We start from the raw sequence: 16,785 nt of genomic DNA on the forward strand, positions 1-16,785 counted from the left end.
GGCTGTTAGTGGAGTTCCACAGGGATGAGTACTAGGGCCTTTGTTGTTTCTAATCTATATTAATGATCTGGACTCTGGGATAGTTAGGAAACTTGTCAAATTTGAAGATGATACTCAAATAGGTGGCTCAGCAGATACAATCTCGGCAGCACAGGTTATTCAAAGGGACTTGGATAATATTCAGACTTGGATAATGTGAGCCGACACCTGGCAGATGAAATTCCATGTGGGCAAGTGCAAGGTATTACATGCAGGTAACAAAAATATCCAGTATAATTACACTATGGGAGGAATAGAACTAGATGAAGTAACGCATAAGAGACCGAGGAGTCTATGTAGACTCCTCATTCTCCCCATCCAAACAATGTTGGGAAGCAATAAAAAAGGCAAACAGAATGTTAGGGTATATTTTCCAGATCAGTAGGGACACACGCACCCGGGGACACAAATGGAAATTGGGCTTCAAGGCTTTCAAGACGGACAACAGGAGTCACTTCATCACACAGAAATTTGTTACAATCTGGAACAAACTTCCCAGCGATGTGGTTGAAGCTGAACATTTAGGAACATTTAAAAATCGACTGGATAGGATCCTTGGATCCCTTAGATTAAATAGTTGATTAAGTCACATCACTTTGATCGGTTGATGACTGATCACATGAGAGAACACAATGAATAAGGAAGAGGAAGTGGTGTTGGAGGTGAGGGGTTGATGCAAATGTAAAAAGGCAAAAGTACTGTAAGTTACAGATGTAAAAAAGCTGTAACATGAGGAAACGTGCAGTGGGGTTTAAACATATACTACATTTTTTAAATTAATATTTTTTATCCACACTTACAGTTTAAATGTTTAAACTCTTTCAGCCCTACCCCTGACCTCTTATTTTTTCTATTTATTCCTTTATTTTCTTGGTCCTATTTCTTTCAATCTTATTCTTTCTTTTTTCTGTTTTTTCTTTTTTCATGGCAGAGTGGAGTTGTCCTCAAACTGTCATAGTAATATGGGGGTCTTCCTGTGCGTCTCTCTCTGACTCTCTTTGTTTCTTCTTTCTCTTTCTTTCTCTCTCCCTCCTCTTCAGTCTCTCCCAGTGTTTCTCAGTGTCTCTTAGTCTCTGCCTCGTCTCCCCCGAAATCTGTCCCAATCTCAGTGTCCATTGCTGTTTGTTCTTCAGGTGCCCCTATATGACCAGTGGGATGACATCACTGTAGGGCTGAAGGTGGAGGTTCTGAACAGCGATGCGGTTCTGCCCAGCAAGGTCTACTGGATCGCTTCCATCATCAGACTGGCAGGTCTGAACTGGGCTATACTGGCTAATGCAATACTTTTGCAGCATGATATGCAGTATACAGTGCTGCCTGTTTTCATCTGATCATGTGTCCCTGTGTGTCCGCGTGTCTCCAGGCTACAAGGCCCTGCTCCGGTACGAGGGCTTTGAGAGCGACAGCAGCCACGACTTCTGGTGCAACCTGGGCACCGTGGACATCCACCCCATCGGCTGGTGCGCTGTCAACAGCAAGCTTCTGGTGCCACCGCAGTGTGAGTGCCCTGTGCAGGACAGAGCTACACACTCACACACACACACACCACCGAGCTACACACACACACACACACACACACACACACACACACACCCACCCATAGACCACCGAGCTACACACACACACACACACACACCCACCCACCTATACACCACCGAGCTACACACACACACACACACCCACCCATACACCACCGAGCTACACACACACACACACACACACACACACACCTATACACCACCGAGCTACACACACCCACCCACCCATACACCACCGAGCTACACACACACACACACACACACACACCTATACACCACCGAGCTACACACACACACACACACACACACCTATACACCACCGAGCTACACACACACACACACACATACACACCTATACACCACCGAGCTACACACACACACCCACCCACCCATACACCACAGAGCTACACACACACACACACACACACACACACACCTATACACCACCGAGCTACACACACACACACACCCATACACCACAGAGCTACACACACACACACACACACACACACACACATACAGTGCATCCGGAAAGTATTCACAGCGCTTCACTTTTTCCACATTTTGTTATGTTACAGCCTTATTCCAAAATGGATTAAATTCATTATTTTCCCAAAATTCTACAAACAATACCCCATAATGACAACGTGAAAGAAGTTTGTTTGAAATCGTTGCAAATTTATTAAAATTAAAAAACGAGAAAAAAGCACATGTACATAAGTATTCACAAGTATTTGCCATGACACTCAAAATTGAGCTCAGGTGCATCCTGTTTCCACTGATCATCCTTGAGATGTTTCTACAACTTGATTGGAGTCCACCTGTGGTAAATTCAGTTGATTGGACATGATTTGGAAAGGCACACACCTGTCTATATAAGGTCCAACAATTAACATTGCATGTCAGAGCACAAACCAAGCCATGAAGTCCAAGGAATTGTCTGTAGACTGTCGAGACAGGATTGTATCGAGGCACAGATCTGGGGAAGGGTACAGAAAAAATTCTGCAGCATTGAAGGTCCCAATGAGCACAGTGGCCTCCATAATCCATAAATGGAAGAAGTTTGGAACCACCAGGTCTCTTCCTAGAGATGGCCGGCCCGCCAAAATGAGCAATTGGTGGAGAAGGGCCTTAGTCAGAGAGGTGACCAAGAACCCGATGGTCACTCTGACAGAGCTCCAGCATGTCTCTGTGGAGAGAGGAGAACCTTCCAGAAGAACAACCATCTCTGCAGCACTCCACCAATCAGGCCTGTATGGTAGATTGGCCAGACGGAAGCCACTCCTCAGTAAAAGGCACATGACAGCCCGCCTGGAGTTTGCCAAAAGGCACCTGAAGGACTCTCAGACCATGAGAAACAAAATTCTCTGGTCTGATGAAGCAAAGATTGAACTCATGTCTGGAGGAAACCAGGCACTGCTCATCACCTGGCCAATACCATCCCTACAGTGAAGCATGGTGGTGGCAGCATCATGATGTGGGGATGTTTTTCAGCGGCAGGAACTGGGAGACTAGTCAGGATTGAGGGAAAGATGAATGCAGCAATGTACAGAGACATCCTTGATGAAAACCTGCTCCAGAGTGCTCTGGACCTCAGACTGGGGCAAAGGTTAATCTTCCAATAGGACAACGACCCTAAGCACACAGCCAAGATAACAAAGGAATGGCTACAGGACAACTCTGTGAATGTCATTGAGTGGCCCAGCCAGAGCCCAGACTTGAACCCAATTGAACATCTCTGGAGACATCTGAAAATGTCTGTGTACCGACGCTCCCCATCCAACCTGATGGAGCTTGAGAGGTCCTGCAAAGAAGAATGGGAGAAACTGCCCAAAAATAGGTGTGCCAAGCTTGTAGCATCATGCTCAAAAAGACTTGAGGCTGTAATTGGTGCCAAAGGTGCTTCAACAAAGTATTGAGCAAAGGCTGTGAATACTTATGTACATGTCCTTTTTTTGCTTTTTATTTTTAATAAATTTGCAAAGATTTCAAACAAACTTCTTTCACATTGTCATTATGGGGTATTGTTTGAAGAATTTTGAGGAAAATAATGAATTTAATCCATTTTGGAATAAGGCTGTAACATAACAAAATGTGGAAAAAGTGAAGCGCTGTGAATACTTTCCGGATGCACTGTAGCAGAGAGCTACACACTAGGGCTGGGTGATATATCGAGATTTTGCGATATAGTCGATATATTATTTTGTGCGAAATGCAAAACACTTGTATAGCGATTATCAAGTTTTTGTCATTTTTATGCAAGTATGTATTCCATAGTTTCTTATCAATATTTAGTTTGACTGCAATGTAATATTTTTAATTTTGCACATTGTTTTTACAGGAATACTGAAATACAGTACTCATTTTTTATTGTACTTATTTGTTTATAAATGTATTGTTTGTAAGTTTTGCATTGTTTTCTCTATAATGTCTTGGTCTTATTTTGTAGCTTGTTTGGAGAAAGACAAGTATTGTGTATCGCCCAAATTTCTTATAACAGCCCAGCCCTACTTCACACACAGCTACACTCATACACAGCACACAGGTACACACTCACAGAGAAACACACAGCTCAGAGCTGTACACAGCAACACACAGCACAGAGCTACAGCACTGTATGTTGATTGTGCAATTCACTCTCCCTCTTACTTTCTTCACTCCCTCTGCCTCTCTCTCGTTCTCCCCCTCTCCATCTCTCTTACCCTCTCTCAATTAAATTCAACTATGCTTTATTGGCATGACCATCGTAAGCAGTGTTGCCAAAGCAGTGTACATAGTTATAAGGATTGGTAAACATCTCTCTCTTTCTCTCTCTCTCCAGCGGTCCATGAGCGTATTAAGGACTGGAAGGCCTATCTGATGAAGAGGCTGGTGGGGTCCAGGACCCTGCCTGTGGATTTCTATGTCAAGGTGCAGAGAGCTATTCTACTGTAGTGTATCAGTGTGTCTGTTAGTCTTTTAGTGTGTCCGTCAGTGTATCAGTCTTTCAGTGTGTCTGTCAGTCAGTCAGTCAATCTGTCTCAGTCAGCATGTCAATCAGGCAGTGTGTAAATCAGTCAGTCAATATTAACCTCTCTCTCTCTCTCTCAGATGGCAGAGAGCATGAAGTACCCCTTCAGGCAGGGCATGCGAGTGGAGGTGGTGGACAGGTCCTGCTTGAGTCGGACGCGCCCGGCTGTGGTGGACACAGTGATTGGGGGGCGTCTGCGTCTGCTGTACGAGGACGGGGGCGGTGGCGGCAGTGGCGTGGGGGGTGCCGACGCTCACACGGACTTCTGGTGCCACATGTGGAGCCCCATGGTGCACCCCGTGGGCTGGTCACGCCGAGTGGGACACAGCATCAAGACATTGGGTGAGAGGAGCTGAGACACTGACTGACTACTAGAAGTTTGTAAAATAGTCCTGTATGTCAAATTGAATCAAATGCCATTTAAAAATCTATAAAGCTGGCAAATATTTGTCCTTTATTACTTTGATGGACTCTCTCTCTCTCTCTCTCTCTCTCTCTCTCTCTCTCAGAGAAGCGTGTTGATATGTCCAGTCATCCCACTTTCCGCAGGATCTACTGTGACAGTGTACCCCATCTCTTCAAAAAGGTCAGAGACTCCTCCCCCTCTTTCCATCTTATCTCTATCCCTTGATCGTTACCTAACATCTTGACAGCTTAGCTTTTACTTTCCAGGATGTATGATCTCAGTTACTGTACTTACCTATGTAAATTGGAAGTTGTAAAATGTATTATATTTTGAATTGCTTTGTATAATGTAAGTTTGAATTTGTAATGTTTGATGCCTTGTACTTAACTGTATTCTTGCACTTTGTATTGCACTTATGTTGTAAGTCACCCTGGATAAGGGCGTCTGCCAAGAAATAAAAATAAATAATAATAATCTTTTATCTGTCTCTCTCTTCTCTCACGCTCCACCTCTTTCTCTGTCTCCATCCTTCATTCTTCCTTCTGTCTCTGTCACGGTCTCTCTTTCTTATACTCTCCCTGTAATACACTCCCCCCCTCTCTCTCCCTCTTGCAGGTACGCACAGTGTTTCCTGAGGGGGGGTTCTTTGAGGAGGGGATGAAGCTGGAGGCCATCGACCCGCTGAACCTCGGCAACATCTGCGTAGCAACCATCCGCAAGGTTAGTGACCCCCCAAGAGACCCCTCTCTGTCTCCTCGCCTCTCCCTCTCAGTGCAGGGTTAATGTTTTGTAGTGTCCAGTCAATCAGTCAGTCTGTGTGTACTAAACCAACTCTCTCTGTCCCTCCCTCTCTCAGGTGCTGCTGGACGGGTATGTGTTGGTCAGTGTGGACTCCTCAGTCGTGGACGATGAGTCAACCTGGTTCTGTCACCATGCGTCCTCCCATGCCATCCTGCCCGCAGGCTACTGCCAGCAGCATAAGATCACACTCACGGTGCCCCCTGGTACTGCCCTCTCTCTCTCTCTCTCTCTCTCTCTCTCTCTCTCTCTGTCTCTCTCTCTCTCTCTCTCTCTCTCACTTTTCAGTTTCAATTACAGGTGCTTACATTAACAGTGTTGCCAAAGCAATTACACAAAAATAGAATTTCACAAACAATGTTTTATAAAATAAAGTAAATAAATACATTCAAGGACTAAACAAGTTAATTAAAGAAATATAAACTGAATGGAAAATAATCCTATTAATGATTAAATAATTACATTATATATACACATATGTTTATTTTTCATTATCGAAAGTAATAAGAAAATAGATATATTTGTTTATAGATAAAATGATAATAATAGAGCACATTTCCTCTCTTCTCAGGCTATACTCTTGTGCAGTGTCACAGTGTACCCGTGGGGCAGTATGTCCCTCCCCCAGGAGGACTGCCAGTCTTTCTGTGTTTTTCATTTTTGCAAAAATTGGATGGGCATTTATTTATATATTAATATAAATGTTATTTTAAATAATATTTCCCTAGTTTGGGCCTATTTATTGCAGTGCAGGAGAACGTGCATCAATGTGTTCACCTCTCCTGTCTCAGTGACCGCAGTCCTGGTCCTCTCTTTGCAGTCAGGTCTGCCTGTATCAGCCTGTTTCTCTGGCCAGGCTGTGGTCACTGAGTCTGTACTGGGTCAGGATCTGTCTCTGTTAGGGGTCAGTGTTGTGAGCTTCAAGGTCAGCTGATGGAGGGGCTGTTCTCTTGGCTGAGCTCTTGGTGTTCAGGGCCTTGTGCAGCAGTGAGTCCGGGGCCTCGCCTGCAGGTGGATCCAGAACTTCAGTGCTCTCTTCTGGATGAGTTGAGCAGTGAGCAGTGGCCTAATTTTTGGGGAGTTCTGCTCTGCCCCTATAGGATGTTTTAACAGATCTCTGCAGGCAGGGTTTCCATTGGGCGCAGGTCACATGTTGTGTAGTCCTGCTCACTGAGTGCACCCACACCTCACTGCTGTGCAGTCACAATGACTGATTTTATTACAAATTGGCTGGATGACACTGTCGAGGATTTTGGACCAGATTTAGATTGGTGTTTATTGTGTTTAACCTACTTTTGGCAGCATTGAAGGCCCTTCTAGCCTTCATTCCCTGCCAGGTTAAAGCTCCCTGACGCACTGATGGTCAGACCCAGGTGTGTGCAGTGTGTGCGGTGCTCCAGGCCCATGTGTGTGTGGTGTTCCAGGCCCAGGTGTGTGCAGTGTGTGCAGTGTTCCAGGCTCACGTGTGTGCAGTGTGTGCAGTGTTCCAGGCCCACGTGTGTGCGGTGTGTGCCGTGCTCCAGGCCCAGGTGTGTGTGGTGTGTGCAGTGTGTGCAGTGCTCCAGGCCCAGGTGTGCGCAGTGTGTGCTGTGCTTCAGTGTGGCGTTTCCTACAGTGTGGTGGTGTCTGTTTTCCTTCACCACCAGGTCCCAGGTCTGACAGTCCTGCTCTAGCAGCGCCAGGTTCTGCTGCAGCCCCTGTTCTGTGGGCGACTGCAGGGCCAGGGAATTTGCGTAGAACAGGAACTTATTTGGGTTGAATTTGTCTCCACTCTCATATTTTGGGGGCATCTCCGTTCTGGTGCTGTCAGAGCCACAGGCTTTTCGAGGTTTAAGTGTTGTGTGTTTTTCTGTGAGCTCCTGCTAAGTCACTGGTCTGTCAGCTGGGTTTTGCTAATTTTTAATTGCAGATTAAAGATTTTGTAGGTTATCAGTCATTGGTTTTTGTTCATTATTCAAATCTTCTGGTGGAATTTCCATATGTTCTGTATTGCTAATTCTCCAGTCAGTGTTGTGCTTAAATTGATCCACTTTTCCCAGGACTGTTTTTGTCAGTGCCTTCAGGTGTTTGTTGGGTGTGTGTTTTTCTTCTACCTTACAGTGTGTTTGTAGTGTTTGAGGCTTTCACTGTAGCGGAGGCGTAAATCTGGGTTTTGTGGTCTGAGTTTTTCCCTTATGTCTCTGCATTCATCATCAAACCATTTTATTTATCTTTGTTTTAGTTTCAGATTTTCTTTGAGGTTTGTCTTATGTAACTCTCTCAAATTCAGAATGAGCTTTTACTGGCATGACCTCTGTCTTTGGTATTGCCAAACCATGTGTAATACTGGGGAAGCATAACAAACAGGAAAAATACAACAAAAAGCACACACAAACACACACACACACACACACATATACAGTGAGGGTAAAAAGTATTTGATCCCCTGCTGATTTTGTATGTTTGCCCACTGACAAAGAAATGATCAGTCTATAATTTTAATGGTAGGTGTATTTTAACAGTGAGAGACAGAATAACAACAAAAAAATCCAGAAAAACGCATTTCAAAAAAGTTATACATTGATTTGCATGTTAATGAGGGAAATAAGTATTTGACCCCTTCGACTTAGTACTTGGTGGCAAAACCCTTGTTGGCAATCACAGAGGTCAGACGTTTGTAGTTGGCCACCAGGTTTGCACACATCTCAGGGGGGATTTTGTCCCACTCCTCTTTGCAGATCCTCTCCAAGTCATTAAGGTTTCGAGGCTGACGTTAGGCAACTCGAACCTTCAGCTCCCTCCACAGATTTTCTATGGGATTAAGGTCTGGAGACTGGCTAGGCCACTCCAGGACCTTAATGTGCTTCTTCTTGAGCCACTCCTTTGTTGCCTTGGCTGTGTGTTTTGGGTCATTGTCATGCTGGAATATCCATCCACGACCCTTGTTCAATGCCCTGGCTGAGGGAAGGAGGTTCTCACCCAAGATTTGACGGTACATGGCCCTGTCCATCGTCCCTTTGATGCGGTGCAGTTGTCCTGTCCCCTTAGCAGAAAAACACCCCCAAAGCATAATGTTTCCACCTCCATGTTGGATGGTGGGGATGGTGTTCTTGGGGTCATTCCTCCTCCTCCAAACACGGCGAGTTGAGTTGATGCCAAAGAGTTCGATTTTGGTCTCATCTGACCACAACACTTTCACCCAGTTCTCCTCTGAATCATTCAGATGTTCATTGGCAAACTTCAGACGGGCCTGTACATGTGCTTTCTTGAGCAGGGGGACCTTGCGGGCGCTGCAGGATTTCAGTCCCTCACGGCGTAGTGTGTTACCAATTGTTTTCTTGGTGACTATGGTCCCAGCTGCCTTGAGATCATTAACAAGATCCTCCCGTGTATTTCTGGGCTGATTCCTCATTTCTCATGATCATTGAAACTCCACGAGGTGAGATCTTGCATGGAGCCCCAGACCGGGGGAGACTGACCGTTATTTAGTGTTTCTTCCTTTTGCGAATAATCGCACCAACTGTTGTCACCTTCTCACCAAGCTGCTTGGCGATGGTCTTGTAGCCCATTCCAGCCTTGTGTAGGTCTACAATCTTGTCCCTGACATCCTTGGACAGCTCTTTGGTCTTGGCCATGATGGAGAGTTTGGAATCTGATTGATTAATTGCTTCTGTGGACAGGTGTCTTTTATACAGGTAACGAGCTGAGATTAGGAGCACTCCCTTTAAGAGAGTGCTCCTAATCTCAGCTCGTTACCTGTATATAAGACACCTGGGAGCCAGAAATCTTGCTGATTGATAGGGGATCAAATACTTATTTCCCTCATTAACATGCAAATCAATGTATAACTTTTTTGAAATGCGTTTTTCTGGATTTTTTTGTTGTTATTCTGTCTCTCACTGTTAAAATACACCTACCATTAAAATTATAGACTGATCATTTCTTTGTCAGTGGGCAAACGTACAAAATCAGCAGGGGATCAAATACTTTTTTCCTTCACTGTATATATATACACTCACCTAAAGGATTATTAGGAACACCTGTTCAATTTCTCATTAATGCAATTATCTAACCAACCAATCACATGGCAGTTGCTTCAATGCATTTAGGGGTGTGGTCCTGGTCAAGACAATCTCCTGAACTCCAAACTGAATGTCTGAATGGGAAAGAAAGGTGATTTAAGCAATTGTGAGCGTGGCATGGTTGTTGGTGCCAGACGGGCCGGTCTGAGTATTTCACAATCTGCTCAGTTACTGGGATTTTCACGCACAACCATTTCTAGGGTTTACAAAGAATGGTGTGAAAAGGGAAAAACATCCAGTATGCGGCAGTCCTGTGGGCGAAAATGCCTTGTTGATGCTAGAGGTCAGAGGAGAATGGGCCGACTGATTCAAGCTGATAGAAGAGCAACTTTGACTGAAATAACCACTCGTTACAACCGAGGTATGCAGCAAAGCATTTGTGAAGCCACAACACGTACAACCTTGAGGCGGATGGGCTACAACAGCAGAAGACCCCACCGGGTACCACTCATCTCCACTACAAATAGGAAAAAGAGGCTACAATTTGCACAAGCTCACCAAAATTGGACAGTTGAAGACTGGAAAAATGTTGCCTGGTCTGATGAGTCTCGATTTCTGTTGAGACATTCAGATGGTAGAGTCAGAATTTGGCGTAAACAGAATGAGAACATGGATCCATCATGCCTTGTTACCACTGTGCAGGCTGGTGGTGGTGGTGTAATGGTGTGGGGGATGTTTTCTTGGCACACTTTAGGCCCCTTAGTGCCAATTGGGCATCGTTTAAATGCCACGGCCTACCTGAGCATTGTTTCTGACCATGTCCATCCCTTTATGACCACCATGTACCCATCCTCTGATGGCTACTTCCAGCAGGATAATGCACCATGTCACAAAGATCGAATCATTTCAAATTGGTTTCTTGAACATGACAATGAGTTCACTGTACTAAACTGGCCCCCACAGTCACCAGATCTCAACCCAATAGAGCATCTTTGGGATGTGGTGGAACGGGAGCTTCGTGCCCTGGATGTGCATCCCACAAATCTCCACCAACTGCAAGATGCTATCCTATCAATATGGGCCAACATTTCTAAAGAATGCTTTCAGCACCTTGTTGAATCAATGCCACGTAGAATTAAGGCAGTTCTAAAGGCGAAAGGGGGTCAAACACAGTATTAGTATGGTGTTCCTAATAATCCTTTAGGTGAGTGTATATATATATATATATATATATATATGTAAGTAAAAAATCACGTAAATACAATTAATTGTAAAATAATATTAATAAAATATGAATAATAGATAATAAATGATTAACACAAATTGCCAAGCAATTAGTGTGATTAAGTAAATATGTTAAAAAATAACACCAAGATACAGCTAGCTCTCTCTCTCTCTCTCGCTGTGTGTGTGTCTGTGTCTGTCTCTGTCTGTCTCAAATGCAATACAATTCAGAAAAGCTTGACAGTGAGGGACTAGAGCATAGACTCACAGACTTCTACATATCCTTTATGTTTACTTTCTCTCTCTCATTTCTCTCTCTTTCAGCCTATGATAAGAAGTCATTCAGCTGGACTCAGTATCTGGAGGACACGGGTTCGAAAACTGCTCCCGCACGCCTTTTCAACACTGTGAGAGACTTTGTGTGTGTGTGCGTGTGGTTGTGTGTGTTCTCTCTGTCAACACTGCAATGGTCTCCCCTTCTCTCCCAGTAAGGTTGTGTCTATATTTACCCCTCTGTCTCTCAGGACTGCCCCGGTCAGGGCCTGGTGCCAGGGATGAAGCTGGAGGCAGTGGACCTGATGGAGCCCCGCCTCATCTGCGTTGCCACAGTGACGCGGGCGGTGGGCCGGCTCCTGCGCCTGCACTTTGACGGCTGGGGCTCCGGGTTCGACCAGTGGGCCGACTGCCAGTCCCCCGACATCTACCCCCCCGGGTGGTGCGAGATCACTGGCTACCAGTTGCAGCCCCCCGTTGCCCCCGGTAACTGAGATGGGGGGAGAGGGTGGAGGGAGGAAGAGGGAGGGTGGGTGTACAGAGTGTACATGTATATGAGAGTGTTCTAGTGCAGTGTGCATAGAGAATATAGTTCATACAGTGTATGCAGTGAGTGTAGTATGTCTCACTATTCTCTCTCCCAGAGGAGGCAGCTGACACTGAGGAGGACCAACCAAGGAGACACAAGCCCCTGGGACGGAAAAGTAAGCAGACTGGTTAATGTGTCTGTATATTAACTGTAACTAGAGGTTCTGTACTGCACTGTGCCTTTACTGTACTAAGCTTTTATACCCCTTTTCTACTGGCATATCCGACCCGAACTGGGAACAGTCTGGCACGGTTTGGCACATTACCCACTGGCAGTTTTGTCGAGCCGACCCGGAAACCTGGCTGTGAATTTTGGTCGGGGGAGGAGTTCACTGAACTCATCATGTAGCGTCAGTCAACCCGATTACTAGGTTTAAATTCATTACAAATACTGAATACATTCATAAAATACATTACAAATAATTAACAAACTACTCTGCTATTTAAATACTGGTAAAAAATCTGATAATCCTCAGTAATCTGAGGATTACTCTACAGAAAGAGTTTAAATGAATATGTTACAGATTGTTTTGAGCGATAGCCCTTTATCTGTAAGTTACATATTTAACTTCACCTTTTTTTCTTATTCTCTCGCCTCTCGCCTCTCATGATGTATATGTTTATTTATTTATAACAGTACAGTACCATGGTAACAAGGATTAATCCAAACATTTGCATGTTGCAACACAGCTTTTGAAATAGCTTAGCGTAGAATTGTTGTTGGTTAGACAAGTTTTTAATGGATTCTTCAAACAAAATTATTCCTACAAGTAAACTAATAATACAGGTCAAATCTACCTACAGGGAAAATCAGAGTATTTACTTGTACTGAAATGTCATTGTATTGAAAGAGTAGCATTACTCGTGTTACTAATCAGCTGGGACTTGGACAAATTGACATATTTTCCTAATTGTGAGATATTTCGTTTTAACAAGATTCGACCTGCATTTTATTTTACACTGTCAAAAGGGAGAGAGTCTAAAATGTAGAAAATGCTTAACGTGACTTACTGTTCATGAAATGTAACCATCCTGGCACCATCCAGGTTTAAAAGACTGGATGTTTAAAGTGATACTTTTGCTTTTAATATCTTGTTAAGCCCTATTGTAGCCAAGCGTGTGTGGCGCTTAACGTTGAACACGCTTCATGTGGCTTAATGTACTGCTCCCTTTTTCTCACACATCCACCCCCCCTCAGCTCCAACCTACCAGGTGCAACGGCCTTGCTAACCCCATGCATCTGGGATAGACCGTCCGCATTCGCATTTTGGGATCTATGACTGTGTTCAATGGTGAACCTGTACGATTGCAAAGCCAAGAACCACTTTGTGATCCGGGCATTCGTCTCCTTGTTATCTTTCATGAACTGTAACAGAGAATGGTCGGTCACCAGAGTGAATTCCTTCCCCAAGAGATAATATCTGAGGGATTCAATGGCCCATTTCACAGCTAGACATTCTTTCTACACTACCGCGTACTTCCGTTCTCGAGGCAAGAGCTTCCTGTTAAGATATCCTACCGGATGTTCTTCCCCCTTGACAATCTGGGATAAAACCGCTCCTATACCCACATCCTAAGCATCAGTTTGTACCACAAATGGTGGGAGAAATCTGGAACCATTAACACCGGGGTGAGACACAATGACTCCTCGATCACCCAAAATGCTAAATCTGCCTCCGGGGACCATTTAACCCTAATGGCAGCAGTCTTTTTAATTAAATAATTCAGCGGAGCTGCAATTGTGGAGAACTCTGGAACAAACCTACCGTAATACCCTGCTAGACCAAGGAACACCCTTACCTGTTTTTTATCCTTATGAATGGGCCATTTCTTAATGGCTTCTATCTTGTTTACCTGTGGTTTTACTTTATCGCCCCCTACCACGAATCCCAGATACTTTGCCTCTTGGAGACCAACAAAACATTTTTCAGGGTTGGCAGGCTTCCTTGAGAGACTTGAGGACAACTCCTACTTTCTCAAGGTGATCCTCCCAGGTCTCCATAAAAATAACAATGTCATCAATGTATGCTGATGCATATGAGATATGAAGTCATAAGACTTTATACATAAGCCATTGAAAAGTGGCCGGTGCGCCATGTAAGCCAAATGGCATCACTTTGTACTGGAACAGACTCTGGGGAGTGGAAAAGGCCGTCCTTTCTCTTACATCCAGACTGAGAGGGATTTGCCAATATCCTTTGGTAAGGTCCAGGGTCGTAATATACTTTGCTGAACCCAGCCTCTCAATGAACTCATCTACCCTGGGCATCAGATAAGAGTCAAATCTGGAGGCTTGGTTCAATTGCCGAAAATCATTACAAAATCGCCAAGTTCTGTTGGGTTTGGCGACCATTACTATGGGGCTGTTCCAGGAACTAGAGGATGCTTCTATTACGTGTAATTGTAACATTGCGTCCACCTCACAATAGGGTTTACTCTAGCTATGCGATCTTATTTGCATAATGTAATCCACAATATTTGGCCTGTGGAGATCTGGGCTTCACATGTCTCCTTGGCAATATCAAGTATACCCCGGGGCTGACGACCATATAATAACTCAAATGGGGAAAATCCTGTGGAGGACTGGGGAACTTCTCTGACAGCAAACATTAAGTATGGCAGAAGTAAATCCCAATCCCTCCCATCCTTACTTTTCTGAGTATGGACTTTAGCATCTTATTAAATCTCTCCACCAATCCATCTGTTTGACATGGTATACAGAGGTTTGAATGGGTTTATCTGAAGTGTAGTGCATAGATCCTTAATAATCTTGCTAATAAACGCTGTCCCTTGATCAGTGAGAACTCTGGGCATACCTATTCAGGAAAACACCTGCATGAGTTAATTTGCTATTACCTTTGAAGTCAGATTGAGAAGGGGAATGGCTTCTGGGTAGCAGGTTGCATAGTCCACAATGACTAGTATACACTCACCTAAAGGATTATTAGGAACACCATACTAATACTGTGTTTGACCCCCTTTCACCTTCAGAACTGCCTTAATTCTACGTGGCATTGATTCAACAAGGTGCTGAAAGCATTCTTTAGAAATGTTGGCCCATATTGATAGGATAGCATCTTGCAGTTGATGGAGATTTGTGGGATGCACATCCAGGGCACGAAGCTCCCGTTCCACCACATCCCAAAGATGCTCTATTGGGTTGAGATCTGGTGACTGTGGGGGCCAGTTTAGTACAGTGAACTCATTGTCATGTTCAAGAAACCAATTTGAAATGATTCGACCTTTGTGACATGGTGCATTATCCTGCTGGAAGTAGCCATCAGAGGATGGGTACATGGTGGTCATAAAGGGATGGACATGGTCAGAAACAATGCTCAGGTAGGCCATGGCATTTAAACGATGCCCAATTGGCACTAAGGGGCCTAAAGTGTGCCAAGAAAACATCCCCCACACCATTACACCACCACCACCAGCCTGCACAGTGGTAACAAGGCATGATGGATCCATGTCCTCATTCTGTTTACGCCAAATTCTGACTCTACCATCTGAATGTCTCAACAGAAATCGAGACTCATCAGACCAGGCAACATTTTTCCAGTCTTCAACTGTCCAATTTTGGTGAGCTTGTGCAAATTGTAGCCTCTTTTTCCTATTTGTAGTGGAGATGAGTGGTACCCGGTGGGGTCTTCTGCTGTTGTAGCCCATCCGCCTCAAGGTTGTACGTGTTGTGGCTTCACAAATGCTTTGCTGCATACCTCGGTTGTAACGAGTGGTTATTTCAGTCAAAGTTGCTCTTCTATCAGCTTGAATCAGTCGGCCCATTCTCCTCTGACCTCTAGCATCAACAAGGCATTTTCGCCCACAGGACTGCCGCATACTGGATGTTTTTCCCTTTTCACACCATTCTTTGTAAACCCTAGAAATGGTTGTGCGTGAAAATCCCAGTAACTGAGCAGATTGTGAAATACTCAGACCAGCCGTCTGGCACCAACAACCATGCCACGCTCAAAATTGCTTAAATCACCTTTCTTTCCCATTCAGACATTCAGTTTGGAGTTCAGGAGATTGTCTTGACCAGGACCACACCCCTAAATGCATTGAAGCAACTGCCATGTGATTGGTTGGTTAGATAATTGCATTAATGAGAAATTGAACAGGTGTTCCTAATAATCCTTTAGGTGAGTGTATATTCGTGACCCCGTGCAGACTTGTTCAGGGGTCCTACAAGGTCCATAGCTTTCTATCAAAAGGTACTTCAATTATGGGAAAAGGTTTAAGTGGGGCTCTCAGAGCTGGTCTAGGACTGGCTAATTGACAGTCCGGACAGGATTTACAATACCTGTCACCTGATTTCCTCACGCCCAACCAATAAAACCTTCATAACACCCTCTGCAAAGTTTTCTCTGAACCCAAATGACCCCCAAACAGGTTTGAATGTGTGAGGTGTAGGACCTGGTTTTGATATGCCCGTGGTACTAACAACTGTTCTACTGGTTCTTGATTGTTCAATGTGCCCCAATATACTCTCATGTTTGTACCATCAGTGAACCCAAACCCCCCCCCCTTCCATGGGCTACCTGAATCTGCAAGGGCCTCAGCCCACTTCCCATTCACTTTTATTTTGATTAAGTAGGGGTGGGTCCCCTCTGGTTGTTCTAACACAATTTTATTTCCACAAATCTGATTAGAAACATTGCATTCCATATTTTCAACTGTGGAGCACATTCTTGCTATGTGGCCTATGTTATTACACTTAAAACACCTGTACTGACTATAATTGGGACACCCGGAACCATCTCCCTGATCTATCCCCAGTCCCTTCACGATACTAGGCCGTTCTTCGCCCCCCCCCCCCCCAACACTGCCGGTTGTTTACCCGCCTTCCCCATAGGTCTGGGTTTCCATGAGGTGCTGCTCCTGGAGACTTGGGGCTGGGGCTGGCGTGAG

At 44.6% G+C, this 16,785-nt stretch overlaps 1 protein-coding gene across 3 annotated transcripts in view; it reads left to right on the forward strand.

The window, feature by feature from the left end:
• Positions 1-16,785, forward strand: part of l3mbtl2 (L3MBTL histone methyl-lysine binding protein 2) — a 39,596-nt gene that overhangs the window by 9,253 nt on the left and 13,558 nt on the right. For all 3 annotated transcript variants that reach the window (XM_066707238.1, XM_066707235.1, XM_066707236.1), the window contains 10 exons: positions 1,173-1,290; positions 1,403-1,537; positions 4,399-4,487; positions 4,668-4,929; positions 5,097-5,173; positions 5,609-5,713; positions 5,850-5,997; positions 11,341-11,423; positions 11,541-11,775; positions 11,934-11,993. In XM_066707238.1, the coding sequence (XP_066563335.1) occupies positions 1,173-1,290; positions 1,403-1,537; positions 4,399-4,487; positions 4,668-4,929; positions 5,097-5,173; positions 5,609-5,713; positions 5,850-5,997; positions 11,341-11,423; positions 11,541-11,775; positions 11,934-11,993 (1,312 nt within the window). The remainder of the gene's footprint in view (positions 1-1,172; positions 1,291-1,402; positions 1,538-4,398; positions 4,488-4,667; positions 4,930-5,096; positions 5,174-5,608; positions 5,714-5,849; positions 5,998-11,340; positions 11,424-11,540; positions 11,776-11,933; positions 11,994-16,785) is intronic.

Source organism: Amia ocellicauda, chromosome 6, assembly GCF_036373705.1.
Source record: "Amia ocellicauda isolate fAmiCal2 chromosome 6, fAmiCal2.hap1, whole genome shotgun sequence".
Lineage (NCBI taxonomy): Eukaryota > Metazoa > Chordata > Actinopteri > Amiiformes > Amiidae > Amia > Amia ocellicauda.